Source organism: Sesamum indicum, linkage group LG1 (assembly GCF_026168435.1).
Source record: "Sesamum indicum cultivar Baizhima isolate 11 linkage group LG1, ASM2616843v1, whole genome shotgun sequence".
Taxonomy (NCBI): domain Eukaryota; kingdom Viridiplantae; phylum Streptophyta; class Magnoliopsida; order Lamiales; family Pedaliaceae; genus Sesamum; species Sesamum indicum.
In genome coordinates, this window is record NC_142657.1 from 2,628,741 (window position 1) to 2,655,837 (window position 27,097).

A 27,097-nucleotide genomic window follows, 5' to 3' on the forward strand; every position below is an offset into this window, starting at 1 on the left:
ATTTTAGCCTATTTTGTGACCAAATGCTCCTAATTAAATATTATTTTGCAGTATTAGGACAAAAGAAATGGAAAATGAAGAAAAGCACCAAAATGGAAATTTAAACAAGACTCAAACTCAATTTTTGGCAAGAGTTTGGAGCTCCTTGGGCTACCTCTGATGAAGGAAGAGTCTAACTAGGATTAGAATTTTATCTCCATAGGTATCTAGCTATTGTAAATAGGTGATGTAATTCACTTTAAGAGACAACTTTTGAACTCTTCTATTTCTCTACGTTTTTATATTATTTTGCTTTTCATGCGTTCTTCCATTAGCATGTCTAGCTAAATCTCTCATTCCGGTTGAAGACTTGGTGAACGCTTAAATCCAACGGGTTGTGAGATCTAATTTATGCTTTGTACTTTTATTCATATTGGTATTTGTGTTGTTCTCTGTGCTTTTATTACAAATAATTTGATTTATTGTCAAGAATATTTGCCTAGTCAATTTAACTTTTAAATCAGTAATTGTTTGTTTAGTTCGATAACTAGTGGTAACACAACATAATTGATTATGTAGAAGTTTTCGATTATGTTGTGGGGAATGCACAATCTAACTTAAATAAATCCTTGTAGGAATTTTTTGGTTAGAATTGGGCCTTTCTAGTTCTTAATGCTGTCGGTAAATTAAATCTTGAGTACGTTCCCAAGGTTGTTTACTGACTAGGGATTTAGTCAACGGACGTTCCTTGACTATCCACAAGGTAAGGAAAGGTGAGGTCGTTAGGTCGTACCAATTGCCATAACCAATTTATCTATCATGAATAATTGTTATCTTTGCATCTATGATCAACCGTGGAATTAAGTGTGATCCTATCTTTAACTAGAATACTCTTCTCTTATATTTATCTCTTCTAATTTTATTAGCTTTTTAGTTTTATTCTTCTTCCAATCAAAACTCCCCCTAATTATTTTCGTTTTTGAAGAAATTAATTTAAAACCAATCTCTGTGGATTCGACCCTACTCACATCTACAAAACTGTTCGTAGGAATTATTTTTGGTGGATTCGACACCCATCAAATTTTGGCGCCGTTGCCAGGGATTGGTATCATTAAATTAATTTCTTTTTTCTTGTTACTTGATTTTATGCCACGTTCTTCTCGTACAGGTGAACTTAAATTTGACCCAGAGATCGAGAAAACCGCTCGTAGACTCCGAAAAGAAACCAAGCAACACAAGGAAGAGGCTTCTACTTCTTCCAAACCAGCAGCAGACTCATAGACGTGTCCACGTCTAACAACTCTAAAGACGAAGTCATGGCTCAAAATCTAGAAAGAACGATCAAAGAGATGACTTCCTTTAACTTAAATCAACAACCACTTTACATTGAATATCCTAATTTAAATGTTGATTTTGAACTTAAATCTGGCCTAATTCATTTACTTCCTACTTTTCATGGCCTTGCAGGTGAAGACCCACACAAACACCTCAAACAATTCCATGTGGTGTGTTCCGGCATGAGACCTCAAGGAGTCACTGAAGAACAAGTCAAGTTAAGGGTCTTTCCATTCACATTGGGCGACAAAGCAAAAGATTGGTTCTATTCCTTACCTTCGGGATCTATTGTTAGTTGGAACGAGCTCAAGAAACAATTTCTTGAGAACTACTTCCCTGCTTCAAAGACTACAAACATCCGAAAGGAAATAAGTGGAATACGCCAATTCTCCAGTGAAAGTTTCTATGAGTATTGGGGGAGATTCGAGCAATTGGTGGAGAGTTGCCCTCATCACCAAATTCCCGACTATCTTCTAATTCAATATTTTTATGAAGGGTTATCTGAGGCAGACAGAAGTTTGGTGGATGCAGCTAGTGGAGGTGCTTTGTATGACAAAACTCCTACTGAAGCACGGAAGCTAATCACAACCATGGCGGCTAATAATCAACAGTTTGGTAGTAGAAACGACAACCCCCCACAAAGGGTAAACGAGATAAGTACTTCTATTGATGAACGTTTAGATAAACTTACTTCTCTTGTTGAAAAGTTTATAAGGGGAAGCATTCAACAAGTCAAAACTTGCGGGATATGTACATCTTCGGGACATTACACCGACGCTTGTCCTACACTTCACGAAGAATCAACTGAACATGCTGACGCCGTCGGTGGATTTTTTGGGCAAGAACAAAGGAGATATGACCCATTTTCCAATACATATAACCCCGGATGGCGAGATTACCCAAATTTGAGGTATAGCAATCAACCTCAAAACTTTCAAAGGGTTCCACACCAACAACCACCACCACCTCCTCAAACCAATCCCAATAATGGTAAGCCCCTAGAGGATATCGTGAAGACACTTGCCTTGAGCACCCAACAACTCCAACAAGAAACTCACTCGAGCATACAAAATTTGGAATCCCAAATGAGCCAATAGGCCTCCTCCGTCAGCCGCTTGGAGTCTCAAGGTAAGTTTCCCTCCCAAACTATTATTAATCCTAACCAAAACGTTAGTGCTATTAACTTGTGCAGTGGAAAAGAGCTACAACTTGAAAATAGCACTAGGCGTGGGCACGCACAGTAGGACAAAATAGAGGATGTACTCGAAATTCTTTCAAAACAAGCTGAAAAATCCAACCAAGTCAGCGAGGAAAGTCCCAAGGTGTTCATACCCAAACCTCTCTTCCCGGAGAGATTTTCCAAGTCCAAAGAGGAGGAAGAGGAGAAGGATATCCTTGAAACATTACTCAACGTTGAGGTAAATATTCCTTTGCTCGATGCAATTAAACAAATACCTCGCTATTCAAAGTTTCTCAAGGAGTTGTGCGCCAACAAATCCAAATTGAGAGATAATGAAAGGTTAAGTATGGGAGAAAATGTATCTGTCATTCTTCAAAGAAAACTACCTCCTAAATGCAATGATCCAGGTAGGTTTTCTATCCCTTGCAAAATTAGAAAGATTGGAATAGAAAAAGCAATGTGTGATTTGGGTGCCTCGATCAATATTATGCCTCTTACCATTTATGAATCTTTGAATGTTGGCCCATTGAAAGAAATGGGGATTATTTTTCAAGTTGTCGATCATTCCGTAGTTTACCCCGAAAGAGTTCTTGAGGATGTACTTGTGCAAGTTAATGAATTGGTTTTTCCTGCTGATTTTTATGTGCTTGATATGAAGGGGGATATTTCTCTCAATTGTACATCCATCTTGCTAGGAAGATCATTCCTTAAAACATCAAAAACTAAAATTGATGTTGATGCTGGAATTCTCTCTCTGGAATTTGATAATGAGGTTATGAGTTTTAAAATTGGTGGTGCCATGGAATATTCTAAGGATGTGCATTCTATTTTTTTTCATTGTTTTTATTGATCCTTTGGTGCAAAAAAAATGTTATGTTCGATGGTGGAGGAGCATTGACAATAATTACCAAAAGCCCTACCTCAAGTCCAAGAACTTACAAGAACAAAGTCTTTCATGATAAAATAAGTTCAAGGAAGAAATCATCCATGGACCGCCAAGTTCTCCTAAATCTACACCATCACTGGGTGCATTACATAGAAGAAGTGGATTTAGAGTGTCCAACTCATTTAAGTTGAGGCACAACAACGTCTAGCCAAAGACGTTAAAGAAAGGCGCTTCTTCGGAGACAACCCATGTCCTTTTATTTTTCTCAATTGTTTATTTCTCTCTTCTTGTGAACGTTGTTATACCACTAAAATTGATTTTCGCAGGTAGAAAGGTATGAGCATCCACAAGGAATTCTTCCTCTCATCCAAGGTCTCACAATTCTCGAGCTCTTGTAGTTCCACCCGAATCACTAAGGGACGTTCTTTTTATCCCTTTCTCTTATTTTATCGTCCTAGATATGCATGCTTACCACATTGAGGACAATGTGGAATTAAGTGGGGGGAGGTGTTTTGATTACTTTGATAGAAAACGAGTCTTGGTGGATTAATTGTTTTGATTTATGCTTGCTACCCCTTCCATATTTGATGAGGCAAATATCACTTTATCTTGTCCTCACACTAGCTTTATGATAAAAGACTTAGGCTGATCAAGTAATAATTTGGTAATGTGTGATAAGAATGTGCATCTAATGACTCTTGACAACTTACGGTTAAGAACTTATTTTTGCAAATGGTGATTTGATTTGAAAATTGAATGTAAAAAATTTGTGGACATAACCTACCTAGAGAGGAATTGTGAGCCTATACACTCATAAAAATCTACAATTTTTCTTTTCTCGAGAGATAATACTTCATGATTTTGTCTTCCTCTAACTTGCTTTGAACCATATCGAGGCCACATCTTTATGCATACACTTGAAAATGATAAAGGCGCTAGGATAAAAACCCCTTTAGCTTAAAAAGGCCACCTACATACAAATCCCCTTAGTAAGCCCATTTGAGCCTTATAAGCCTTAATTCCTTGTTATGCAACCTCAAGTATAAACAAACTCTACCGTCTTTTTACTACCCTTGTTTGGCCCTTCCAATGACTAGTAGAGCGTCAAGAAAACAAAGATGTATTCTAAGTATATGTTTTGACATTAAGTGGGGGGATATCTCTATTATTGTAAAGGACATTTATGAGCTAACATATCACATAAAAATCTTGTTCTATGCCTTAAATAATAAAAAAAAAAGAAAGAGAAAATACCTTACAAAAAAAAAAGAGAAAAAGAAAAAAGGAAGGCAATAAAAAAAAAGAAGAAGAAAAAAATATATTTTCTCTCTTTGAAAGAAAGGCATAGCTCAAGTCGAGGAAAGTGGGACATGAAAGAGTATGAGATCAATCAATTTTGAAAAGCTTGGGGCCCGTTTGGTTGTGTTTTCAATGAGATTTTTTCCACTTTTCACTATTTGGGTAGTTGAGATTTTGTTTGGTCAAGTCATTTTCATTGAGAATGTATTTCTATTTTAATTCTCAATTTTTTGAAATTATAGGTCACATGGGTTTGTCATACTTGTTTTATCTTGTCAACATGTCTTTTCTTGTTTCAAATGGCAAGACTCACTTTGATTATTTTATAATTTTTATATGTTCAATCAATTTGTTCATTTGTCACATCAAAAATACATATACCTATATTCAACATTCTCACACCTATATACCTATATTTGAAAACAACTAATCCAAACATATTTTCAATTTTCGCACAAAAACCAATAAAATATTTCTACACATTTCCAATTGTTGGAAACTGAAAATGAAAATGAAAACACAATCAAACGGGCCCTTGGATTCCTACATCTATTACTTGGTGCTCTAATTTAGTTCCTCGGATTTTCACCTGATTTTTCCTTATTCTTCCTACTCCCAAACCAAAGCCCCATTACAATCAAAATATAAGACCTCTTGATTCAAGTGTGTGCATATTTATAAGTGGTGGAGATTTTGGTATATAATCAAGCCTATGGTGAAGCATTTTCATAGCAAGCATTTGAGCGAAACACTCAACCAAAAACACTTGAGAGATTGGGAGATATGAGAGCATAGTCCACTTGTTTTCCATGCTTAGTTTTCATGAAGATCATCTTGTGAAAACTTGTTTGAAACTTATTCAGTTGTCTTTTATCATATGATGTGTCATTCTTTGAACACTTAACTAGATTCTTGCTGGTTACATTCGTCTAAGATCCATAAAGTTTGAACTTGTACAACTATTTTATCTCTATTTCTTTGCATCGAGGACGAGCAAAGGGTTAAGTGGGGGGATATTTGATAGGATCGTATTTTGTGCTTATTTTATATAATATTTTAGCCTATTTTGTGACCAAATGCTCCTAATTAAATATTATTTTGCAGTATTAGGACAAAAGAAATGGAAAATGAAGAAAAGCACCAAAATTGAAATTTAAACAAGACTCAAACTCAATTTTTGGCAAGAGTTTGGAGCTGTTTCGGCTTCCTCTGATGAATGAAGAGTCTAATTAGGATTAGAATTTTATCTCTATAAGTCTTTTAGTTCAACTAGGAATCTACTTATAATCCTAGTAGAACTTGGTATCTAGCTATTATAAATAGGTGATGTAATTCACTTTAAGAGACAACTTTTGAACTCTTCTATTTCTCTACGTTTTTATATTATTTTTCTTTTCATGCATTCTTCCATGAGCATGTCTAGCTAAATCTCTCATTCCGGTTGAAGACTTGGTGAACGCTTAAATCCAACGGGTTGTGAGATCTAATTTATGCTTTCTACTTTTATTCATATTGGTATTTGTGTTGTTCTCTGTGTTTTTACTACAAATAATCTGATTTATTGTCAAGAATATTTGCCTAACCAATTGAACTTTCAAATCCGTAATTGTTTGTTTAGTTCGATAACTAGTAGTAACACAACATAATTGATTATGTAGAAGTTTTCGATTATGTTGTGTGGAATGCACAATCTAACTTAAATAAATCCTTGTAGGTATTTATTGGTTAGAATTGGGCCTTTCTAGTTCTTAATGCTGTCGGTAAATTAAATCTTGAGTACGTTCCCAAGGTTGTTTACTGATTAGGGATTTAGTCAACGGACGTTCCTTGACTATCCACAAGGTAAGGAAATGTGAGGTCGTTAGGTCGTACCAATTGCCATAATCAATTTATCTATCATGAATAATTGTTATCTTTGCATCTATGATCAACCGTGGAATTAAGTGTGATTTTTATCTTTAACTGGAATACTAATCTCTTATATTTATCTCTTCTAATTTTATTAGCTTTTTAGTTTTATTCTTCTTGCAATCAAAACTCCCCCTTATTATTTTCGTTTTTGAAGGAATTAATTTAAAACCAATCTCTGTGGATTCGACCCTTTTCATACATCTACAAAAGTGTTCGTAGGAATTATTTTTGGTGGATTCGACACCCATCACACTGTCATAGGTCTGGGTACACTCGGAAACGTGTTTTCAACTTCATGGGACCCCAGACTGGTATAAGGTACTTAGCGACAACAGAAAGGGCAAGGGATTTGGATCGGGGTTGAAAGGGTTTGTTGTGACAGCAGTAGATGTTAAGGAGGTCGCTGGTAGTGCAGCTCCCACCAAGCAGATCGCTAAGCTGATGAGCAACCTCATCAAACTTATGCAGAGGGCGGTGATAACAACAAATGTCATTTTTTGTAATTGTTGGACAAACAATGTAGTAATAGATCTCAAAATGCGCAGAGGTTCCCATTGAGCCATGCTTCGATGGTGCTTTATCAACTTGGTTCTCTTTTTCAACATGATTTGAGAATGAGGCACGATTGTGATTGAATTTTTTTTTGATATTTCAAGGCTTGTGTTTGTCCATCAATGGGGCAATTTAGAGGTCTTTGTCCTCTACAATGTTTTGTAGATTGGCGATGGCTTGGGCTATATGTGCAAGTGGTTCTACAATTGCGGCCGCAACGGTCATCATGGGGAGGAGGATAGTTAGAGGAGTGGATTTTGAGTTGGATGTCGACAACATTTGCTGAGTTTGAACCATCAAAAGGAGTGTTGTCCACAATTTTACCCTTAGTGGAAAACTAACCAACAGTAATAACTTCAATGATATACTTCTAGCTCATGGTAACTTGATTCTTCTTTGTTTTCATCAAGTGCTTATAGTGATATCTTGAACTTTGGTGTAGGAGGAAAACATGAGGGATAGAGATGGTTCCAGTGGCGTGCCAAAAATTTATTCACACAAATTTTTGTGAGAAATTACAAGACAAGAAAAATATGGACAAAATAAATTTATTATTTAGATAGAAAAGTGTTACAATCTATTAAGTAAATGTAATATCATAATTTTTCTATCCGAATATTGATCAACGGCTTGAAGCTTACTCCTGGATATTGATATCTCTATATTTGTGGAGCAAACTACACATCACCTTCAAATTTGATATCAAAGTTTGATGGATTTAATGCAAGAAAGATGTGAAACCTTGGTGGTTTTTTTTTTTTTTTTGTGGTAAATGTAATTTTCATAAATAGAAAAAAATATAGTACAACAATAATGAATCAGGTAGTGTTTTCCTCGACAGGCCAAAGGATACGCCACAATCTATAAAGTGCATGTGTACCTACAGAGCTAGCTATGGTAATACCAAGTATACGCTCTCGAAAATCCTCCACAATTAAGCTAGCTACAATATTTGGGTTCCGCTCAGCATGCTCGAATCGCCTAAGATTTCTCTCTCTCCATATATGGTAGATACACGCACCCAGTAATGAGCGATAGGCCATATTGACGATATGTTTACCCCTCCACTTCCTTGCAGCCCACTCGACATCTGTCGTCCAATTTCTATTAGGCCACACAAAGCGTACAACTCGTCTAATAGCATGAAGGCATTGGCGACTGCATCGACATTGGAAGAATAAGTGTGTGTGTGTGTGTCTCCACCTCATCCTCACCACATAATACATATCTGCTTAAGTGAGATAACCATGGTTTGTTTGTCGTAGGTAGTTTCTCCAATATAACAAGCCATAAGATAAACATGTGGAGGTATCTTTAGAGAATCTGAAAGTAGTGAAGCCCAACCTAATTTTGGGTCTGGTGGATGAAATAATCGGTATAGAGCCTGGATTGCAGAGCTTTTGGACTTGAGTCCTTTTGACTTGTAGTATGTGTTATGTTGTATGTAGTCTATAATGACTTCTTATATGGTACATGCCCCTTTTTATAGGACTGAGCAGGGTTTTGGTAGTTTGGCTTCAGTTCGATTAGCTCTTAGCACGGTGGGTTTCGATAAGGACCTATGTTCTAATAGACTGTACTTGAATATGTTTTGGCCTAATTTTATAAATCAAAAATAAAATAATAACTTTAATATTTTATTCTTGATTAATCCATCAAAGTACATACGGCCCAAATTAAGTCTTAACTCTTATGCGAATTTGTCTTGAACCATTTAAAGTTCAAATTTATTATGGACTAACTATAAAAGAATAAAAAAAGCTTTGTTGGAATTGGATTCTGGACCAGCATTCGTCGCTAATAAGGTTTCCAATGGCATTTTCGACAGTTTTGAGACAAAAAGAAAACCATCTGAAAAAGGGATTGAAGGAAATATTTTCAATGAACTAGCATTTTCATTTGAATATTGGGAAAGATTTTTCAATGGCCCGTTACTATCGTCGGAATATTCATCCATAGAGCAAAAAATTAATGCTTTATTTGGGATAAATTTTGAAACAAAAAATGAGGATCTATGACGGATTTTAGGTAGGAAACTATTTTAGAAATCGAGGAATTTCAATAAATTTATTGCTCGCACTAGTCTGAATTAGTTTAGGATGGATTTTATTACCATTTCATCACAAATTTTGCTCCAAAATTGTGCAAAAAAAATGAAGAGTTTTATGACCATCATTTAGCATCGAAAAATTCATCCAAATTATAACATTTGGGTGGACTTTCCAATATCAAGCTGCCGGAATTGTCTTTGATGCCTTACCTTTGCGAAAAAGTACCAAGTCGTCACAAATTGCATCGAAAAATTTCTATCTGTTGGAATTTTTGCCAATGTTTCCAAGAAAAAAATTAGTAGTAACTTGTCGATGATTAGGGATGGAGATATTTTTACATCCTATTTTCAACTTTTTTTGTTTTTCGAGGAATTGTGCAATTCCTCAGTTTATCGAAGGAATCTATCAAAACTTAGTAAAATTCATTACAAAACCATTGAAATTTGAGACTTCAAGACATGAAGAAAGACCTGAACTCATATGAGTGGAAATACTTCCAGAGCTTGACTAAGGACATCTTACTGACATTAAAAAAAGGTCGGCCTTATCCTACATAAGCCCATTCCCTAAACGGAATAGACAGAGACGATAAAAGTCGACCGATTGAAGTCTAAATTGTCAGATTATGACAACCAAAGGAGATGGTACAAATGACATTGGATTCATTCATTCATATTTCTTTCAATCGGTCTCCAGTCTCAGGTCACAGCATCCTTGCTTGAAATAGTTCCTCTGGCCCTGGTCTAGTAGCCCGGGTAGGCATGCCCTTAATTCTATTCTTTTGAATTTCGTACCAAGCTTATTCTTTTGCATGGATATCCTCTGCTCCGTATGGGCCATATACTCTAGGTGTCATTAATTCCTACGTTGATCGTGCCAGGTATAATATTCGTTAGTAGTCCCTCCAGTGTAGTTCCCAAGGGCTGGGCTATTCGGTGTATCTGCTTCCACACCTTGGCTACCTCTTTTACTCGTTCTACGAATCCCTCCTCTTCATAAGAGAACTCGAACTGACTCAACCAATGGGTCATAGGAATGAACTGTTTTGACCCGATCTATCTCCTAGTGCATAGTTAATGCATCCCAAGGTCCTAACAGGGGAACTTTTTAAAAAAATTCTCATAAGCCACGTGAATCAACACTTTTCTTTGCATTACCGCGACCTCCTTGAATCACACCTAAAGGCGAATGGGATTGAGAAGGATCAATATAATTGAGCTCGATTGATAAGGAGAAGTATGAAGTCACTTGGATTTTGCGACCACTATTTGCCGTCCTAAATTTCTTTCCCAACAAAATGATTTTTTTTGTAGTGTAACCCATTCACTAACCATTTCTTGTTTGGGTTGTTACCTAGTATTTCTTTCCAAAATATTGATGTCAACAATATGGTTGGTCAATTGTTGCTAATTTAAATTTTAGGAAATGCAAAATAGATTATATTTAGTTCTAACTTATGGAAACAACGTGTGGGAATAAGAGATTTGATCGACTCAAGAGAAAGTTGGATATCTTTGGCATTTGTGTGGAGTCAAGAGGTAAAAGTGGCCGACTTGCCATGTTTTGGAATAAAAAAATATTCATTGACCTCGTAAGCTTATCACAACAACACATTTACACTCGAGTTCTACTTTCGAATTGTGAGGATTGCTTTCGCTTTACTAGCTTTTATGGGGATCCAAATTCTAACAACAAGACTCTATCATGGGATCTACTTCGCCAGCTTAGTAAAATTTTTAATTTTTCATGGCTATGCGTCTGAGACTATGTACTCCCATCACAATGGTTGTTAAGAGATTTTTGGATGTTTAGATCTTGCTTGCACTAATCTGGCTTAGGATTGACTATGGCCTAACACGCTGGTGTCTCACTTGGATTGGTTATATTCTGATCACTCCCTAATCCTTGTACGATGCCAGCAATCGAGGTAGACATGGAAGGGGAATGCTTCTAGACTACTAGGTTTGAAGCTAAATCGATTAAATCCCGGGAACGTGAGAATTTTGTATTAGCTTTTTGAAATTATGAGGGTCTTACCGATTCAGGTGTAAACTTGATAGAAAGACTGGAGTCATGTCAACTTAGACCACTTTGGTGGAGTAAGAGTGAGCTTGGGGAGTTGAGAAAGAAAATTGAACAAATTGTGAAAAACATTTTGATCAGTCATGAAATGAATAACTTAGCAGCATATAGGTTAAGGTCTGTTTCACTTAAAAAAAGATCTACATAATTTGTTGTTAGTTGAGATAATTCATTGAAAGGAACAGGGAATAATTTCATAACACATCGAGAGAGATTACAACACCACTTTCTTACACGCGAAAGCCCAACAACTTCGGGAAACTGATCAAATTTACCAACTCCGTGATGAGATTGGGAGTCTAGTGTGAAAAATTAGACTAAGTGCGGTTCAACGCCATTTCCACATAATTTCCAAATTGGCAAAACCTACAGACGAGGAGCTTGGTAAAGTGACTAACATTGTTCCATCTAGGGTTTCAAAAAAGATGAACCAATTGCTGCTTGAGAAATACTCGTTGAATGAGCTAAAAATTGCTATCACTCATATATTTCTATTTAAATCACCCGATCCTAATGGGATTCCCCTGTTTGCTACAAATGTTCTTGGAATGTTGTTGGGTTGTCTATTGTCAAGTATGTTCTAAACATTCATAATAATCACGTGTTTAATCCCTTGTGAACTTTATTCATATTGTACTTATTTCCAAGTGTAAGAATCCAAAAAATTATTTCTCGCTTCCAACCGATTAGCTTGTGTAATTTTTAAACTTACATCTAGAGCTATTGCTAATTGACTCAAACCCCTTCTTCATCAAATTGTCTCACTCTCATATTTTGAATTCAATCTAGAGAGACTTATCATAGAAAATGTATTGGTGGCTATTGAAATTAACCAATTTTTGAAAAACAATATGGGAGGGGAAAAGGGGCATGTAACGGTCAAGTTAGATATGAGTAACGAAAACGATAGGATTGAATCGGATTTTCTGGAGTGTATTATTAGTAGACTAAGCTTTGATCAGAGGGTGCTGTATTTAATTATGTCTGGTGTTTCATCAATTATGTACTTCTTCATGCTTAAAGGTCATCAGTTTGGTTTTGTAAAGACAAATAGAGGTGCCCATCAAGAAGAACTTCTCTCTCCTTGTCATTTCATCCTATGAGTAAAAGCCCTTAGTTTCCTTTTGTGGGCAAAGGTGGCAAGCGGCAAGATTAGGAGTGTAGTGGTGGCGAGGTCAACACCTCGAGTTTCGCACTTGTTATTTGCCTAAGGCACGCTTATTTTATGCCAAGCCACACTGAATTCCCTCCTCAAAGAAATTGAGAGTATGGTGGTGGATTTCTTCTTCAATGACGGGGACTATAAAAAAGTTCATCAGATTGCTTGGGACAAAATGCACTGAAGCAAGAAGGACGAGGGGTTAGGGTTCTAAAAATTGTGGACGTTCAATTTCTTTATGTTTGGCGATGCAAGGTTGGTGTATTTTTTCTAATCAGAACCTGTTACAAAAGCTAAGTATTTTCTGCGAGATAATTTTCTCCATGCCAAGAGATGTTACAATACATCCTTCATATGGAGTAGCATTCTTGTCGAACGATCTATTCTTGAAGAGGGGTTTGCATTGGATGATTAGCGATGCTTCTAATGTGAAGTGCAGTACGGTCCTTTGGCTCCATGATCCTCTTTGTTTTGGCCAATTACACCTCGTAACTATTTCTTAGAGACCTTTAAGTGGTTGACTTACTAAACCCATTGGATGGTAGATAGAACTTGGAGGTAATTGATCATCTCTTCTGGCCGAATGACGTTGAGCTTATTAAAACCATCCCTACTAGTCACTCTGATCTCTCTAATATCTTTGTTTGGCTTTTTAATAGAAATTTCAAATTTTCTGTTAAGTTTTCTTATCATCTTGCTTTTAAGTTTCTGTAGAATGGCCACAATAGGGCAGATCAATGTAGCTCCCCGACAGATTACTTGAGTTTTATTTTGTGTACCAGAGTCCCTAACAAAGTTAAGTTGTCTTTGTGGCGTCTCTCCAAGAATGTCCTCCCGACGACAATAAACGTTGTTTGTCATCACTATGATGATGAATTCCCTTGCATGACTTCTGGGGAGCATTGGGTTTTCCTTGACTGCCACTTTTCAAAACAAGTATAGGCGATTTCTTATTTACCTTGGAATGCAATGAAGTTGCGGCCTGACAATGCGAATAAGTGGGTCCAGAACACGATCAATTTAACCTCTTTGTTGTGGTGTGCTGGTGTCTTCTGTTGTCATGGAGAATGAAGACTGTAGCATGTTGGATTCCACCTCCTCAACAGTCCCATTGCTACAAGACTTCTAAAACTAGGGGGTTACACGTGCTAATAAAAGGCGGTTGAGCACAGGAAGCCCCCTGATGTTGGTAAAATTAAGATTAATTTGATAAAGTTGTGCCTCAGGGATGAGGTGGGTGTAATATTAGGGCCATTGCAAGAGATTATTCAGGTCTATGCATCGCCTTGCAGACGGACCATATTATGGTAGTCTATGACGCAAAAAAATGGTGTAGCTCTAGCAGCTTGTCTTGTTGTTGGTGCAGAATTGAGGAAAACTGTCTCTAGGTTATACAGATAATTCAGTAGGAAGCAGATGATCATTCTCTTGTTGGTCCTATTATAGCTGACATTCATCATCTTTTATTAGGCACCTTGCCATTTCTTTTAAGAGAAAATGCAATTCACTCCACTTTGAAAAAAAAAAAAAAAGCAATTTAAGCAAAATACCCCCATGGTAAATAGTGCACTACACTCACTCTTTTGGCATCTGGTTCTGATTTTTAAGCAATAAAAATATTATTATATATTAATATATTATCTATATGATTGTATATATAAATGTGTTATTTATAAAAATAATATATTTTTTTCTTTTTTCTCATCTTTTTCTCCATCAGACCACTTCTGTCACCAGTCGTGGCCTTCCCTCTCACCATCCTCCCCTTTCCCTCCCCATCGCCACCCCCGATGTCCTTCAGCGCTGCCTCCAGCTCATCCTCTCCCTCCCCCTCCCTAATGATGTTGCACATAACCAAAAACGAGACAGTCCATTGGCAATATAAAGAAAATTCTTACTCGAATTAAATTTGACTGAACCAAACCAATTAAAAATAAGTATAACATACTTGTTATGTAATTGGTCATTTTCTCTAAACTATACACCAATCACACGACAAATGTATTGTATTTGTAATATGATTGGTTCAGATTCGGCCGAGCTCAGTTTGAACTAGAATTTCCCTTGCAAATATTTTTGCTTAGTTACCAAAGAGCCATTTAGTTTGGAGGTTAGATTTCACATATATCTTTTATGTAGGTAATCAAGCAACATATTTTTTGAAAAATACGGCATGCCATGTGACATCCTCTCTATAATCACATTTAATTACCCTAACAAATTCATATTTATCCCCATAGGATAACTCATCTTTCATCAATATTTATATAAACCACAAATGAATATACTACATCAAAACTTTGGTATAACATTATTGTATCTATGTAGCTAGAGCTCCCGACTTAAGACAATACTACTGACCCACGTATACGCTGACAACTGGCTTATGATCTAACTCTTGAAAAAGAATATGAAAAATTGATGAGTTCCCAACTTAATAAGTACATATTAGCTAATTAGCATATATATATGTATTCACCTATAAGCTCGTACAATATATATTCCAGGACCACAAACAACCAGTAATCTTTTTATAATCTCAAAGTTGTAATATCAATAGTACGAATCAATTGATACTTGTCACATAATTTCATGATGTCATGAAGTAATAACGTCAATAATCAAGCGAAACCAATATCAGAATCAAACACCATACCCAACATGATTCATACATCACTATAGTTTAATTCTCTTAATTACTAATTGTTTCTTTAAGCCCTGCTTAACCTAACTGAATCATATTCAATGGTTTTGCTGGCTCTTATCATCTCAATCAATATCATACAATCATCAGCACAGAAACTCCATTGTATGTGATATCCCACACTGACCAAGTGTGTAGCAATCTCAACACAAGACATCACATCAAACTTGAAATCCTGTACCACTCTAGTGTGTAGTTATTAGCACAAGATATTCCCCGCCACTGGGAATACCCGGGTACTTTCCGAGCCCTGTACCAGCTGTATATTCATTTTTCTCATATTATATGTCACATCATAATGACATCACACAACTCGTCATCAATCACATCACGTCCCATCAATATAAACCACTGAATATGTCCCAGGTAAGGTAAGCCATCTTTTCATCTCAGTATATCATTCATGTTATATCGACTCCATAACTCAACTCTGTTCGACACTCCTCTCATTATATCATCTGCACGTTGACAAAATCATAACTTGACTTCAGTCAATCATCAAAAAGAAACGTGTCACAATCATTTACAACAACTCTATCATTCATTTTTATTCAACAACAAAATTGAGGTATCTCAAACTCACCATAGGAACAACCAACAGCCATCATTTCAAGAACCACCACATAATTCAGCTAAACACACAACACATATAGACAAGTATATATACATATATATATAGAGAGAGATCCAATTGACTATACTTAATACCTCAAATCTGAAAATAATTCAGTTATCACAAAGTGCTGCTTAATTAACCTTCTATCTTGTTGTCATGTTCCGTTTCGTTGACATGAGTGTGTGTAAAGATGTGAAATTGTGTGTGTAAATAATGTGCGAGGGTGTGTAATTGTGTAATATACAAATGTATATACGTTAGGTGATGAGGCAGTGGGGGTAATGGCCCACCACTCATATACTTTTTATTTAAACTTTTTTCAAAATATTGATTACGTCCTACTAAATTTTTTAATTTATATAATTTGCTCTCAAATATTATAACGAGTTTCAATTTACTTCCTTCAAGTTTTAATATATTACAATTTCAATCTACAATTTATTTATAATGAAATTTAATTTTTTTTTAGTAATTACCAATTAGTCTCTCAATTATGTATAAATATTCAATGGACATCACATGACACGCAAAGATATTTCCTCAAAATGAAAAGTTGATTATTTCCTAAGCTATAAATCATTACAACTTAAAGATCGTAATAAATCAATATAATGTACTACGAACACATAAAATCAATGTGAAAACTACAATTTTGACAACATATAATTAACATTCGCTATAATTTTTCCTATAGAAAAATATTAGCCATAATTTTTAGCTGTATCATATGTTTTGGTATTGCTTACAAAAAATCAATGATTAATAGCCGTTTTACAATAGTGATTAATTTGTATTCGTTATAATTTTTTACTTTTTATCATTTAACTAACCAAAATAAAAGGTCATATTTTCTAGAGATCTGGAGAGTATCTAAAGGAATATGACCCGATTTCATTCATATAAAAAGTATAGATACAAATCATGTTATATGAATTATTTATTTATATCTATTATTAACAAGTAATCCAATAATAATAAACTCAACGTCGTTGATGTCGCAAATTCATTGGAATCAAAGTAACACAGTACGTAGATGTGAAAGTCATTGAGAAACGTAGTTTCGCATATTTTATTTGTCAAAGTCAGCTACACATAGTAGATGTGAAAATCAAACAAAGTTTTGTTTATTATTCTGTTCCTTTCGTGGATCTAATAATTCAAGGTGGACGTTTCAGGTCAAATTATAATTGCCTTGCCAGCCATTATTAATCGGGTGAATGGCAATTTATGTCTGAAATTGATCATATTATTCTTATAAAAAAAAAAATAGTAATTTATTTTTTTATATTCTTTAAAATAAAATAATTTATCTCTTTATATCGGCAGGTAAATTATTTCATTTTAAAAAACATAGACAGGTAAATTGTTGTATTTTAAAAAATATAGGGAGGTAAATCACTATTTATTTTTTCATAAGAAGATAATTTATTCATTTACAATATCACAAGGAGATTTGGAGTCTATAATTGGGATAATTAGATTTACACCCTTTGATCAATAATTTATTTATACAAAGCACCTCTTTTTGAAATAATTATACATACATCCATCAAAATATCATTATCATTTATACAAATAATCCCTTACTTTTTTAAAAAAGTTACACACTCTCTATAAAAATGTTAGCATCATTACATAAATGATTTATATAAATAGATCATAGATCAAAGAGTGTAAATGTAATTATCCCTTTTTGTATCGAAAAAAAACAAGAAAAATTATTTAAGGCCCTATTTACATACCAGTATGGATATTATATAATAAGTTTCGCATATTTTATTTGTGAAAGTAGGCTGCACACGTAAATGTGAAAATCAAATAAAGTTTTGTTTATTATCCTCTTCCTTTCATGGATCTAATAATTACGAAAGTGCAGCCAATTAATTCATGGTGGACGTTTCATGTCATTATTTCTCTTCGAACTATTAATCAAATTTCTCTCTCTCTCTCTTCCCTAAAATTGTTAACAAATTTCAAATATAAATGTAATTTTTCTTTGATCAACGATCCTTCATCATTTGGGAGTTAGGAATCCAGCTATATAAACTCAAAACTTTATACAAATATTTTGATGACTTAAAATATTTAGGTGCGGGGAAAAAAGAAAAAAGAACCCAGAAACAATATAAAGGGTTTTTGGTTGGATCCTTATGGGAACCCGATAATTCAAGTCCGTTGGAGACTTGGAGTTCATAATTTAAGTATGGAATAATTATATTTATACCTCTTTATTTATGTTATATTTATATAAATTATTTTTATTTTTAGATAATTACACATATATCCACCAAAAAATCATTATTACTTACACAAATGATTCATTTCTTTTTTGAAAAATTACATATGCCCCCCTAAAAATATTAGTATCATTACATAAATTATTATGTAACTATGCAAAAAATAAAAATGATTTATGTAAGTATATCATAGGTCAGTGGGTGTAAATGTAATCATTCCTTTTAAGTATCGGAAAAGAAAGAAGAAAATTCATTTAAAGCCCTAGTTACATTCCAGTATGGAATTTACCAAGATAAATTAAAGGGCGACTATCTCCCGTAGTGAGGGCAAGATGATTTTTATCAAAGCAGTAGATACGGGACGCCCACAAAACAATTAGGGCTTGCAGTGGAGTATTGACGATGGTTCTAACATGAAGTGTGGTACGATCCTTGGACTCTATGACCCTCTTTGTCACTGGCCGCTCCTTGACGGCCGGCAGTGACTTGCGGAGTACGTGCGGGCGGCTAGGGGAGGCCGGCCGGCACGCAGGTGCGCAAACGGCCTACGAGCAGAGACTCTTACCGACTGGGGATTGCAAAACTGTTCGTATGGGAACTTCCTTGATGTGTGGGGATGCTATCCGCCAAGTATGAAGTCATTCCGAGGACGTTTGGGCAAGGAGATATAAGGGCGACAATCAGGCGCCACCCTACGCGCGAGCAGGAGAGAAATGCGTGAAGCAGAGTGCTTTATCTTTCGAGATTTGCAAAATTGTTTCTATGGCGAGATCCTTGGAGTGTTGGGAACACCTCCAAGATGTTTCAGAGGTAGACGGTTCCGTTTGGGTAGGAAACGACGATGATCTTAAGAGTCTGCCAGTGCAGTGGCGAGACTGTAATTTCAGAATATTGCGTGGGCAATTCCTCAGCGATGGATGATCGGATGGGGCTGAAATTCAAGAGTTATGATGTAGAAGTCGTAGGCTACGCTACGGTTGAAGCGGCACGTGATTTGGACATCGGTTGAGGGAGATACGAAAAAGGTGCGCTCCTCAACCCCTTTCAATGTCTACTGCTGGAAATAGGAAAAACTTTCTTAAGCCTATTATAAGGGGGGTATGATGCGGTGAGCTCCAGCCGGCCCTCCCCGTGCACGACGGCAGTGGCGGTAGGCAACGTCGGCACTAAATGAGCATCTCTTGGGGGCATGTTGGGGGCCTCCAAGGGCCGGCTCTAGGCATCTCAAAGGAGTGTTTAGAGTCCCCGAAAGGCATGGGAACCGGACGGGCAGCGTAGGGCCAGGACGGCCTACGTTGGGCACAAATGCGGCCGAGAGGTTCCGTGTGACGTGCAAGGTTGCTCCGCGGGCTGCGAGATATTTGGGGCAACACCTCTCGTGCGAATGGGTGATCGAGGCAAGCACTACAAGACCTCGTGATCCAACTCATGGCATGCGCTATCGGGTTCTAGCCGTCCATGGGGGTCCGTTGGCCAAGATGAGCGGTCGTGGGGCGACGCCGCATTGTGGGCAAATTATGTAGCCACGTCGAAAGGCAAGAAGGCATGTCGGGCATGCCATGCGGGATCAAAGCAAGATGTCGGCATATCATGTGGGCCTCGGACTTAAGGTGCGGTCCTACTCGGGCGAGGCATAAAAGACGGCCACGACGAAGGCGTGCGCCAAGGATGCCCCGAGTGTGCATTGGACATGACACGGGCGTTGCGGGCGCATGCGGAGCGCCGTAATGCCGAGGCAGAGCGAGGATGCTCCTTGCCATCGAGGGATGCGTCGGCGGGTTCCGAGATTGTGGGCGAGATGCATGGCGGCAGACTAGCTAGTCGGGGCCGGCCGCTAAGAGACGCTAAGGCGTGCGTGCCGAGAGCCTCGGCGAACATGGGCATTTTGGATAGGCGAGCGCAAAGGCACGCGGTGCCGCGCAGGGATGCATTCAGATGTCGTGCTACCGAGCTTCAGTGTCGAAGACACGCGACGAACAGTCGGTAAACTCTGAGATGTGCGAAGGCTGGTCGAAGGTTAGGTGAAACCTGAGACGCCGCACGGGCGAAAAATATATTCCGCTGCGTGACAAGAGAGTCCGCCCGTGACAGTTGGTATCAGAGCCCGGTACCCGGGCTCTGGACTCTTCAAAGAGAATTGTGCCCAGTTGAAGATCTGGATTGGCACACGCCTCTACATCAGGTAGAGCTCAGTTGGGTTGAGACCGTCAGTTGAGACAAGATTATGCCGTAATTCGGGCACAGATATGTGGCTTTGTTGTCTTGGGCTTTAAAATGCTTCAGCGAGCCGATTGTGAGACGGTATGATTTTGGGGGACGTCTGCCACAGAGATTATGTTCAATAGAGTCCTTTCGCGCGAGTTTGAGCTGCTTCAAGAGAGCAAGCGGCTATGGTCCAACTTTGATGATATTGGTTGGCAGTTGGGTTAGCGTCGCAGATATGTTGAGCGAGCTGTCAACCGTGGTCCGTAAATTTTTTTGGAAGGAACGAATATCAGATTTCAGAATTCATCTTGGCTTCCCTGAGCGAGAGGGGGACATGCCGATGCGTCGGGTGGACTGCGAGAGCCACGATTGCGAGATAAGCAACCATGTGTGCGGAGCTGCCGCAAGTCAGGAGGTGATCTAGGCGTTGAGGCCGTTTTGGTGTGCGAGATGCCACCTTTTGTGGAGAGTGGTGGATGAAGGGCCACCTTCTCATGAGGATTCGAGGAACCTTCCAGCGGGGAAGGATGAGCAGAATGTTGAGGTGCTTAGGCACAATTGCACATGAGGTGCTTGGAACAAGCCACCCTTGGGGTTGCGAGGAGTGGATGTTGAGACCCCTTCGTTTGTGGGCAGTTGTCGGTATGTGCCGTATGTGGCCGAGCAGAAATGTGGGATGGAATGCTGTTGTGGTAGATGAGAGTGCGTCTAGAGGAATGACAGCACGCTTCAAGAACTAGAGGAGCACAAGCATCCGTTATGAGAAAAGCGGCAAATTGTCCGAAGCTTGAGTGGGAACAGCCACTAAGCCATGCGTTGGATGCTCGTCAGGAGCATAGTTGAGCGGAATTGTGAATGTTCTTCGAGGGGATTCGGACGCCATATTATGGGCTCTTTGGTTGAAGGATTTCCGAGGGGGACGATCGAGTTGAGATTTGAGGGGAGCATCGGGCTCCATGGCACCATGAGCGGCATGGTGCGGCCGGGCTTGAAATAAAATTCTTGATTTTGCGGCCGGGCTTGAAATGGAATTCGAGTTTGCGGTCGGGCTGGGGGTTGAAAATCCCCTTCTTGTGGGTGCTAGCAGGCAGGGATTTGAGCTTGAGTTTTGTAGTTGGGCGAGGATTCAGAAATCTTAGCCTTGTGTTGCGTTGTGAATGAAAATCCCAGTCCCGCAATCTTTGAGGGCAGTGACCTTATTTTGTGCTGAGTCAAGAGAGGACTCTTTGCAGAGATGTTTGGTCCACGAGCAGCGTGGTTCCGACAGTGTGGGCAACCGGCCCATGTGCGTTTAAGTTGGTTCAAGTGTGAACAACCGCAGCGGCGGGTATGAGTGTTTGCCAAGGACGGCAACACCTCGAGTGGGGGAGAGAGTGTGAAGCGTGCACACAGACTCCACACTTCAGTCGTTCCAAATCAATTCGAGTGTATCTGAGGCACTGTTTTGAGGGACATCAGAGTTTCAAAGGCGCACTTGACAGGACTTGAAGCACAGTTTGCTACCCACCTGTTTGAAAAGTCGTGAAGAGAGTACAGAATGCGTGTACAGACTTCCGACCTGTGGTATTTGCATTGTAAATTGAGTGTATTCAGACACTACCTGTGGGGGCAAACAGTCAGTGAGCAACAGTTCGGAGAGAGTGTAGCAGCGTACACAGACTCCATTATCGATTGAGCGACATTGGGGAAGAGAGTGTAGAGGAGTACACAGACTTCCAACTTGAGCAGACAATGAGAAATGCAGTGCATTGAGGCACGATTGTGGAGAGCTACCCGCCACTTTGGGAAGAGAGTGCAGAGAGAGGCACAGACTTCCGCTTTGAATTTTCGTGATGAATCGAGTGCGTTTGAGGCACTATGTTTTGTGGGGGAGCTTAGCACAGATTTGGGAAGAGGGTGTCGACGAGTACATGGATTTCCACTTGCGTTGAGATGATCACATCAGGTGCGGCAGAGGCACCGTTTGTGGGGAGATTACGTGGGGTGCTGAAGAGGCACTTCACGACCGAAGTGCTCGAAAGAGTAGGAGGACGGTCTGGTGTCGCGCGATACTGAGAGAGAGTATTGGGCACCGCATACACCTCAATCCTTCGTGTATGTGTTGACGAGGACGTCAACGGATCGAGTGGGGGAGAATGTCACTGGCCGCTCCTTGGGCAAGACGGCCGGCAGTGACTTGCGGAGTACGTGCGGGCGGCTAGGGGAGGCCGGCCGGCACGCAGGTGCGCAAACGGCCTACGAGCAGAGACTCTTACCGACTGGGGATTGCAAAACTGTTCGTATGGGAACTTCCTTGATGTGTGGGGATGCTATCCGCCAAGTATGAAGTCATTCCGAGGACGTTTGGGCAAGGAGATATAAGGGCGACGATCAGGCGCCACCCTGCGCGCGAGCAGGAGAGAAATGCGTGAAGCAGAGTGCTTTATCTTTCGAGATTTGCAAAACTGTTTCTATGGCGAGATCCTTGGAGTGTTGGGAACACCTCCAAGATGTTTCAGAGGTAGACGGTTCCGTTTGGGTAGGAAACGACGATGATCTTAAGAGTCTGCCAGTGCAGTGGCGAGACTGTAATTTCAGAATATTGCGTGGGCAATTCCTCAGCGATGGATGATCGGATGGGGCTGAAATTCAAGAGTTATGATGTAGAAGTCGTAGGCTACGCTACGGTTGAAGCGGCACGTGATTTGGACATCGGTTGAGGGAGATACGAAAAAGGTGCGCTCCTCAACCCCTTTCAATGTCTACTGCTGGAAATAGGAAAAACTTTCTTAAGCCTATTATAAGGGGGGTATGATGCGGTGAGCTCCAGCCGGCCCTCCCCGTGCACGACGGCAGTGGCGGTAGGCAACGTCGGCACTAAATGAGCATCTCTTGGGGGCATGTTGGGGGCCTCCAAGGGCCGGCTCTAGGCATCTCAAAGGAGTGTTTAGAGTCCCCGAAAGGCATGGGAACCGGACGGGCAGCGTAGGGCCAGGACGGCCTACGTTGGGCACAAATGCGGCCGAGAGGTTCCGTGTGACGTGCAAGGTTGCTCCGCGGGCTGCGAGATATTTGGGGCAACACCTCTCGTGCGAATGGGTGATCGAGGCAAGCACTCCAAGACCTCGTGATCCAACTCATGGCATGCGCTATCGGGTTCTAGCCGTCCATGGGGGTCCGTTGGCCAAGATGAGCGGTCGTGGGGCGACGCCGCATTGTGGGCAAATTATGTAGCCACGTCGAAAGGCAAGAAGGCATGTCGGGCATGCCATGCGGGATCAAAGCAAGATGTCGGCATATCATGTGGGCCTCGGACTTAAGGTGCGGTCCTACTCGGGCGAGGCATAAAAGACGGCCACGACGAAGGCGTGCGCCAAGGATGCCCCGAGTGTGCATTGGACATGACACGGGCGTTGCGGGCGCATGCGGAGCGCCGTAATGCCGAGGCAGAGCGAGGATGCTCCTTGCCATCGAGGGATGCGTCGGCGGGTTCCGAGATTGTGGGCGAGACGCATGGCGGCAGACTAGCTAGTCGGGGCCGGCCGCTAAGAGACGCTAAGGCGTGCGTGCCGAGAGCCTCGGCGAACATGGGCATTTTGGATAGGCGAGCGCAAAGGCACGCGGTGCCGCGCAGGGATGCATTCAGATGTCGTGCTACCGAGCTTCAGTGTCGAAGACACGCGACGAACAGTCGGTAAACTCTGAGATGTGCGAAGGCTGGTCGAAGGTTAGGTGAAACCTGAGACGCCGCACGGGCGAAAAATATATTCCGCTGCGTGACAAGAGAGTCCGCCCGTGACAGTTGGTATCAGAGCCCGGTACCCGGGCTCTGGACTCTTCAAAGAGAATTGTGCCCAGTTGAAGATCTGGATTGGCACACGCCTCTACATCAGGTAGAGCTCAGTTGGGTTGAGACCGTCAGTTGAGACAAGATTATGCCGTAATTCGGGCACAGATATGTGGCTTTGTTGTCTTGGGCTTTAAAATGCTTCAGCGAGCCGATTGTGAGACGGTATGATTTTGGGGGACGTCTGCCACAGAGATTATGTTCAATAGAGTCCTTTCGCGCGAGTTTGAGCTGCTTCAAGAGAGCAAGCGGCTATGGTCCAACTTTGATGATATTGGTTGGCAGTTGGGTTAGCGTCGCAGATATGTTGAGCGAGCTGTCAACCGTGGTCCGTAAATTTTTTTGGAAGGAACGAATATCAGATTTCAGAATTCATCTTGGCTTCCCTGAGCGAGAGGGGGACATGCCGATGCGTCGGGTGGACTGCGAGAGCCACGATTGCGAGATAAGCAACCATGTGTGCGGAGCTGCCGCAAGTCAGGAGGTGATCTAGGCGTTGAGGCCGTTTTGGTGTGCGAGATGCCACCTTTTGTGGAGAGTGGTGGATGAAGGGCCACCTTCTCATGAGGATTCGAGGAACCTTCCAGCGGGGAAGGATGAGCAGAATGTTGAGGTGCTTAGGCACAATTGCACATGAGGTGCTTGGAACAAGCCACCCTTGGGGTTGCGAGGAGTGGATGTTGAGACCCCTTCGTTTGTGGGCAGTTGTCGGTATGTGCCGTATGTGGCCGAGCAGAAATGTGGGATGGAATGCTGTTGTGGTAGATGAGAGTGCGTCTAGAGGAATGACAGCACGCTTCAAGAACTAGAGGAGCACAAGCATCCGTTATGAGAAAAGCGGCAAATTGTCCGAAGCTTGAGTGGGAACAGCCACTAAGCCATGCGTTGGATGCTCGTCAGGAGCATAGTTGAGCGGAATTGTGAATGTTCTTCGAGGGGATTCGGACGCCATATTATGGGCTCTTTGGTTGAAGGATTTCCGAGGGGGACGATCGAGTTGAGATTTGAGGGGAGCATCGGGCTCCATGGCACCATGAGCGGCATGGTGCGGCCGGGCTTGAAATAAAATTCTTGATTTTGCGGCCGGGCTTGAAATGGAATTCGAGTTTGCGGTCGGGCTGGGGGTTGAAAATCCCCTTCTTGTGGGTGCTAGCAGGCAGGGATTTGAGCTTGAGTTTTGTAGTTGGGCGAGGATTCAGAAATCTTAGCCTTGTGTTGCGTTGTGAATGAAAATCCCAGTCCCGCAATCTTTGAGGGCAGTGACCTTATTTTGTGCTGAGTCAAGAGAGGACTCTTTGCAGAGATGTTTGGTCCACGAGCAGCGTGGTTCCGACAGTGTGGGCAACCGGCCCATGTGCGTTTAAGTTGGTTCAAGTGTGAACAACCGCAGCGGCGGGTATGAGTGTTTGCCGAGGACGGCAACACCTCGAGTGGGGGAGAGAGTGTGAAGCGTGCACACAGACTCCACACTTCAGTCGTTCCAAATCAATTCGAGTGTATCTGAGGCACTGTTTTGAGGGACATCAGAGTTTCAAAGGCGCACTTGACAGGACTTGAAGCACAGTTTGCTACCCACCTGTTTGAAAAGTCGTGAAGAGAGTACAGAATGCGTGTACAGACTTCCGACCTGTGGTATTTGCATTGTAAATTGAGTGTATTCAGACACTACCTGTGGGGGCAAACAGTCAGTGAGCAACAGTTCGGAGAGAGTGTAGCAGCGTACACAGACTCCATTATCGATTGAGTGACATTGGGGAAGAGAGTGTAGAGGAGTACACAGACTTCCAACTTGAGCAGACAATGAGAAATGCAGTGCATTGAGGCACGATTGTGGAGAGCTACCCGCCACTTTGGGAAGAGAGTGCAGAGAGAGGCACAGACTTCCGCTTTGAATTTTCGTGATGAATCGAGTGCGTTTGAGGCACTATGTTTTGTGGGGGAGCTTAGCACAGATTTGGGAAGAGGGTGTCGACGAGTACATGGATTTCCACTTGCGTTGAGATGATCACATCAGGTGCGGCAGAGGCACCGTTTGTGGGGAGATTACGTGGGGTGCTGAAGAGGCACTTCACGACCGAAGTGCTCGAAAGAGTAGGAGGACGGTCTGGTGTCGCGCGATACTGAGAGAGAGTATTGGGCACCGCATACACCTCAATCCTTCGTGTATGTGTTGACGAGGACGTCAACGGATCGAGTGGGGGAGAATGTCACTGGCCGCTCCTTGGGCAAGACGGCCGGCAGTGACTTGCGGAGTACGTGCGGGCGGCTAGGGGAGGCCGGCCGGCACGCAGGTGCGCAAACGGCCTACGAGCAGAGACTCTTACCGACTGGGGATTGCAAAACTGTTCGTATGGGAACTTCCTTGATGTGTGGGGATGCTATCCGCCAAGTATGAAGTCATTCCGAGGACGTTTGGGCAAGGAGATATAAGGGCGACGATCAGGCGCCACCCTGCGCGCGAGCAGGAGAGAAATGCGTGAAGCAGAGTGCTTTATCTTTCGAGATTTGCAAAACTGTTTCTATGGCGAGATCCTTGGAGTGTTGGGAACACCTCCAAGATGTTTCAGAGGTAGACGGTTCCGTTTGGGTAGGAAACGACGATGATCTTAAGAGTCTGCCAGTGCAGTGGCGAGACTGTAATTTCAGAATATTGCGTGGGCAATTCCTCAGCGATGGATGATCGGATGGGGCTGAAATTCAAGAGTTATGATGTAGAAGTCGTAGGCTACGCTACGGTTGAAGCGGCACGTGATTTGGACATCGGTTGAGGGAGATACGAAAAAGGTGCGCTCCTCAACCCCTTTCAATGTCTACTGCTGGAAATAGGAAAAACTTTCTTAAGCCTATTATAAGGGGGGTATGATGCGGTGAGCTCCAGCCGGCCCTCCCCGTGCACGACGGCAGTGGCGGTAGGCAACGTCGGCACTAAATGAGCATCTCTTGGGGGCATGTTGGGGGCCTCCAAGGGCCGGCTCTAGGCATCTCAAAGGAGTGTTTAGAGTCCCCGAAAGGCATGGGAACCGGACGGGCAGCGTAGGGCCAGGACGGCCTACGTTGGGCACAAATGCGGCCGAG

The 27,097-nt window shown here is 41.1% G+C and overlaps 1 protein-coding gene across 1 annotated transcript; it reads left to right on the forward strand.

Moving 5' to 3' along the window:
* Positions 1-1,295: 1,295 nt before the first annotated feature.
* Positions 1,296-2,411, forward strand: LOC105156296 (uncharacterized). The gene has a single exon (XM_011072395.1). The coding sequence runs from the start codon at positions 1,296-1,298 to the stop codon at positions 2,409-2,411; it is 1,116 nt and encodes a 371-aa protein (XP_011070697.1).
* Positions 2,412-27,097: the final 24,686 nt, after the last annotated feature.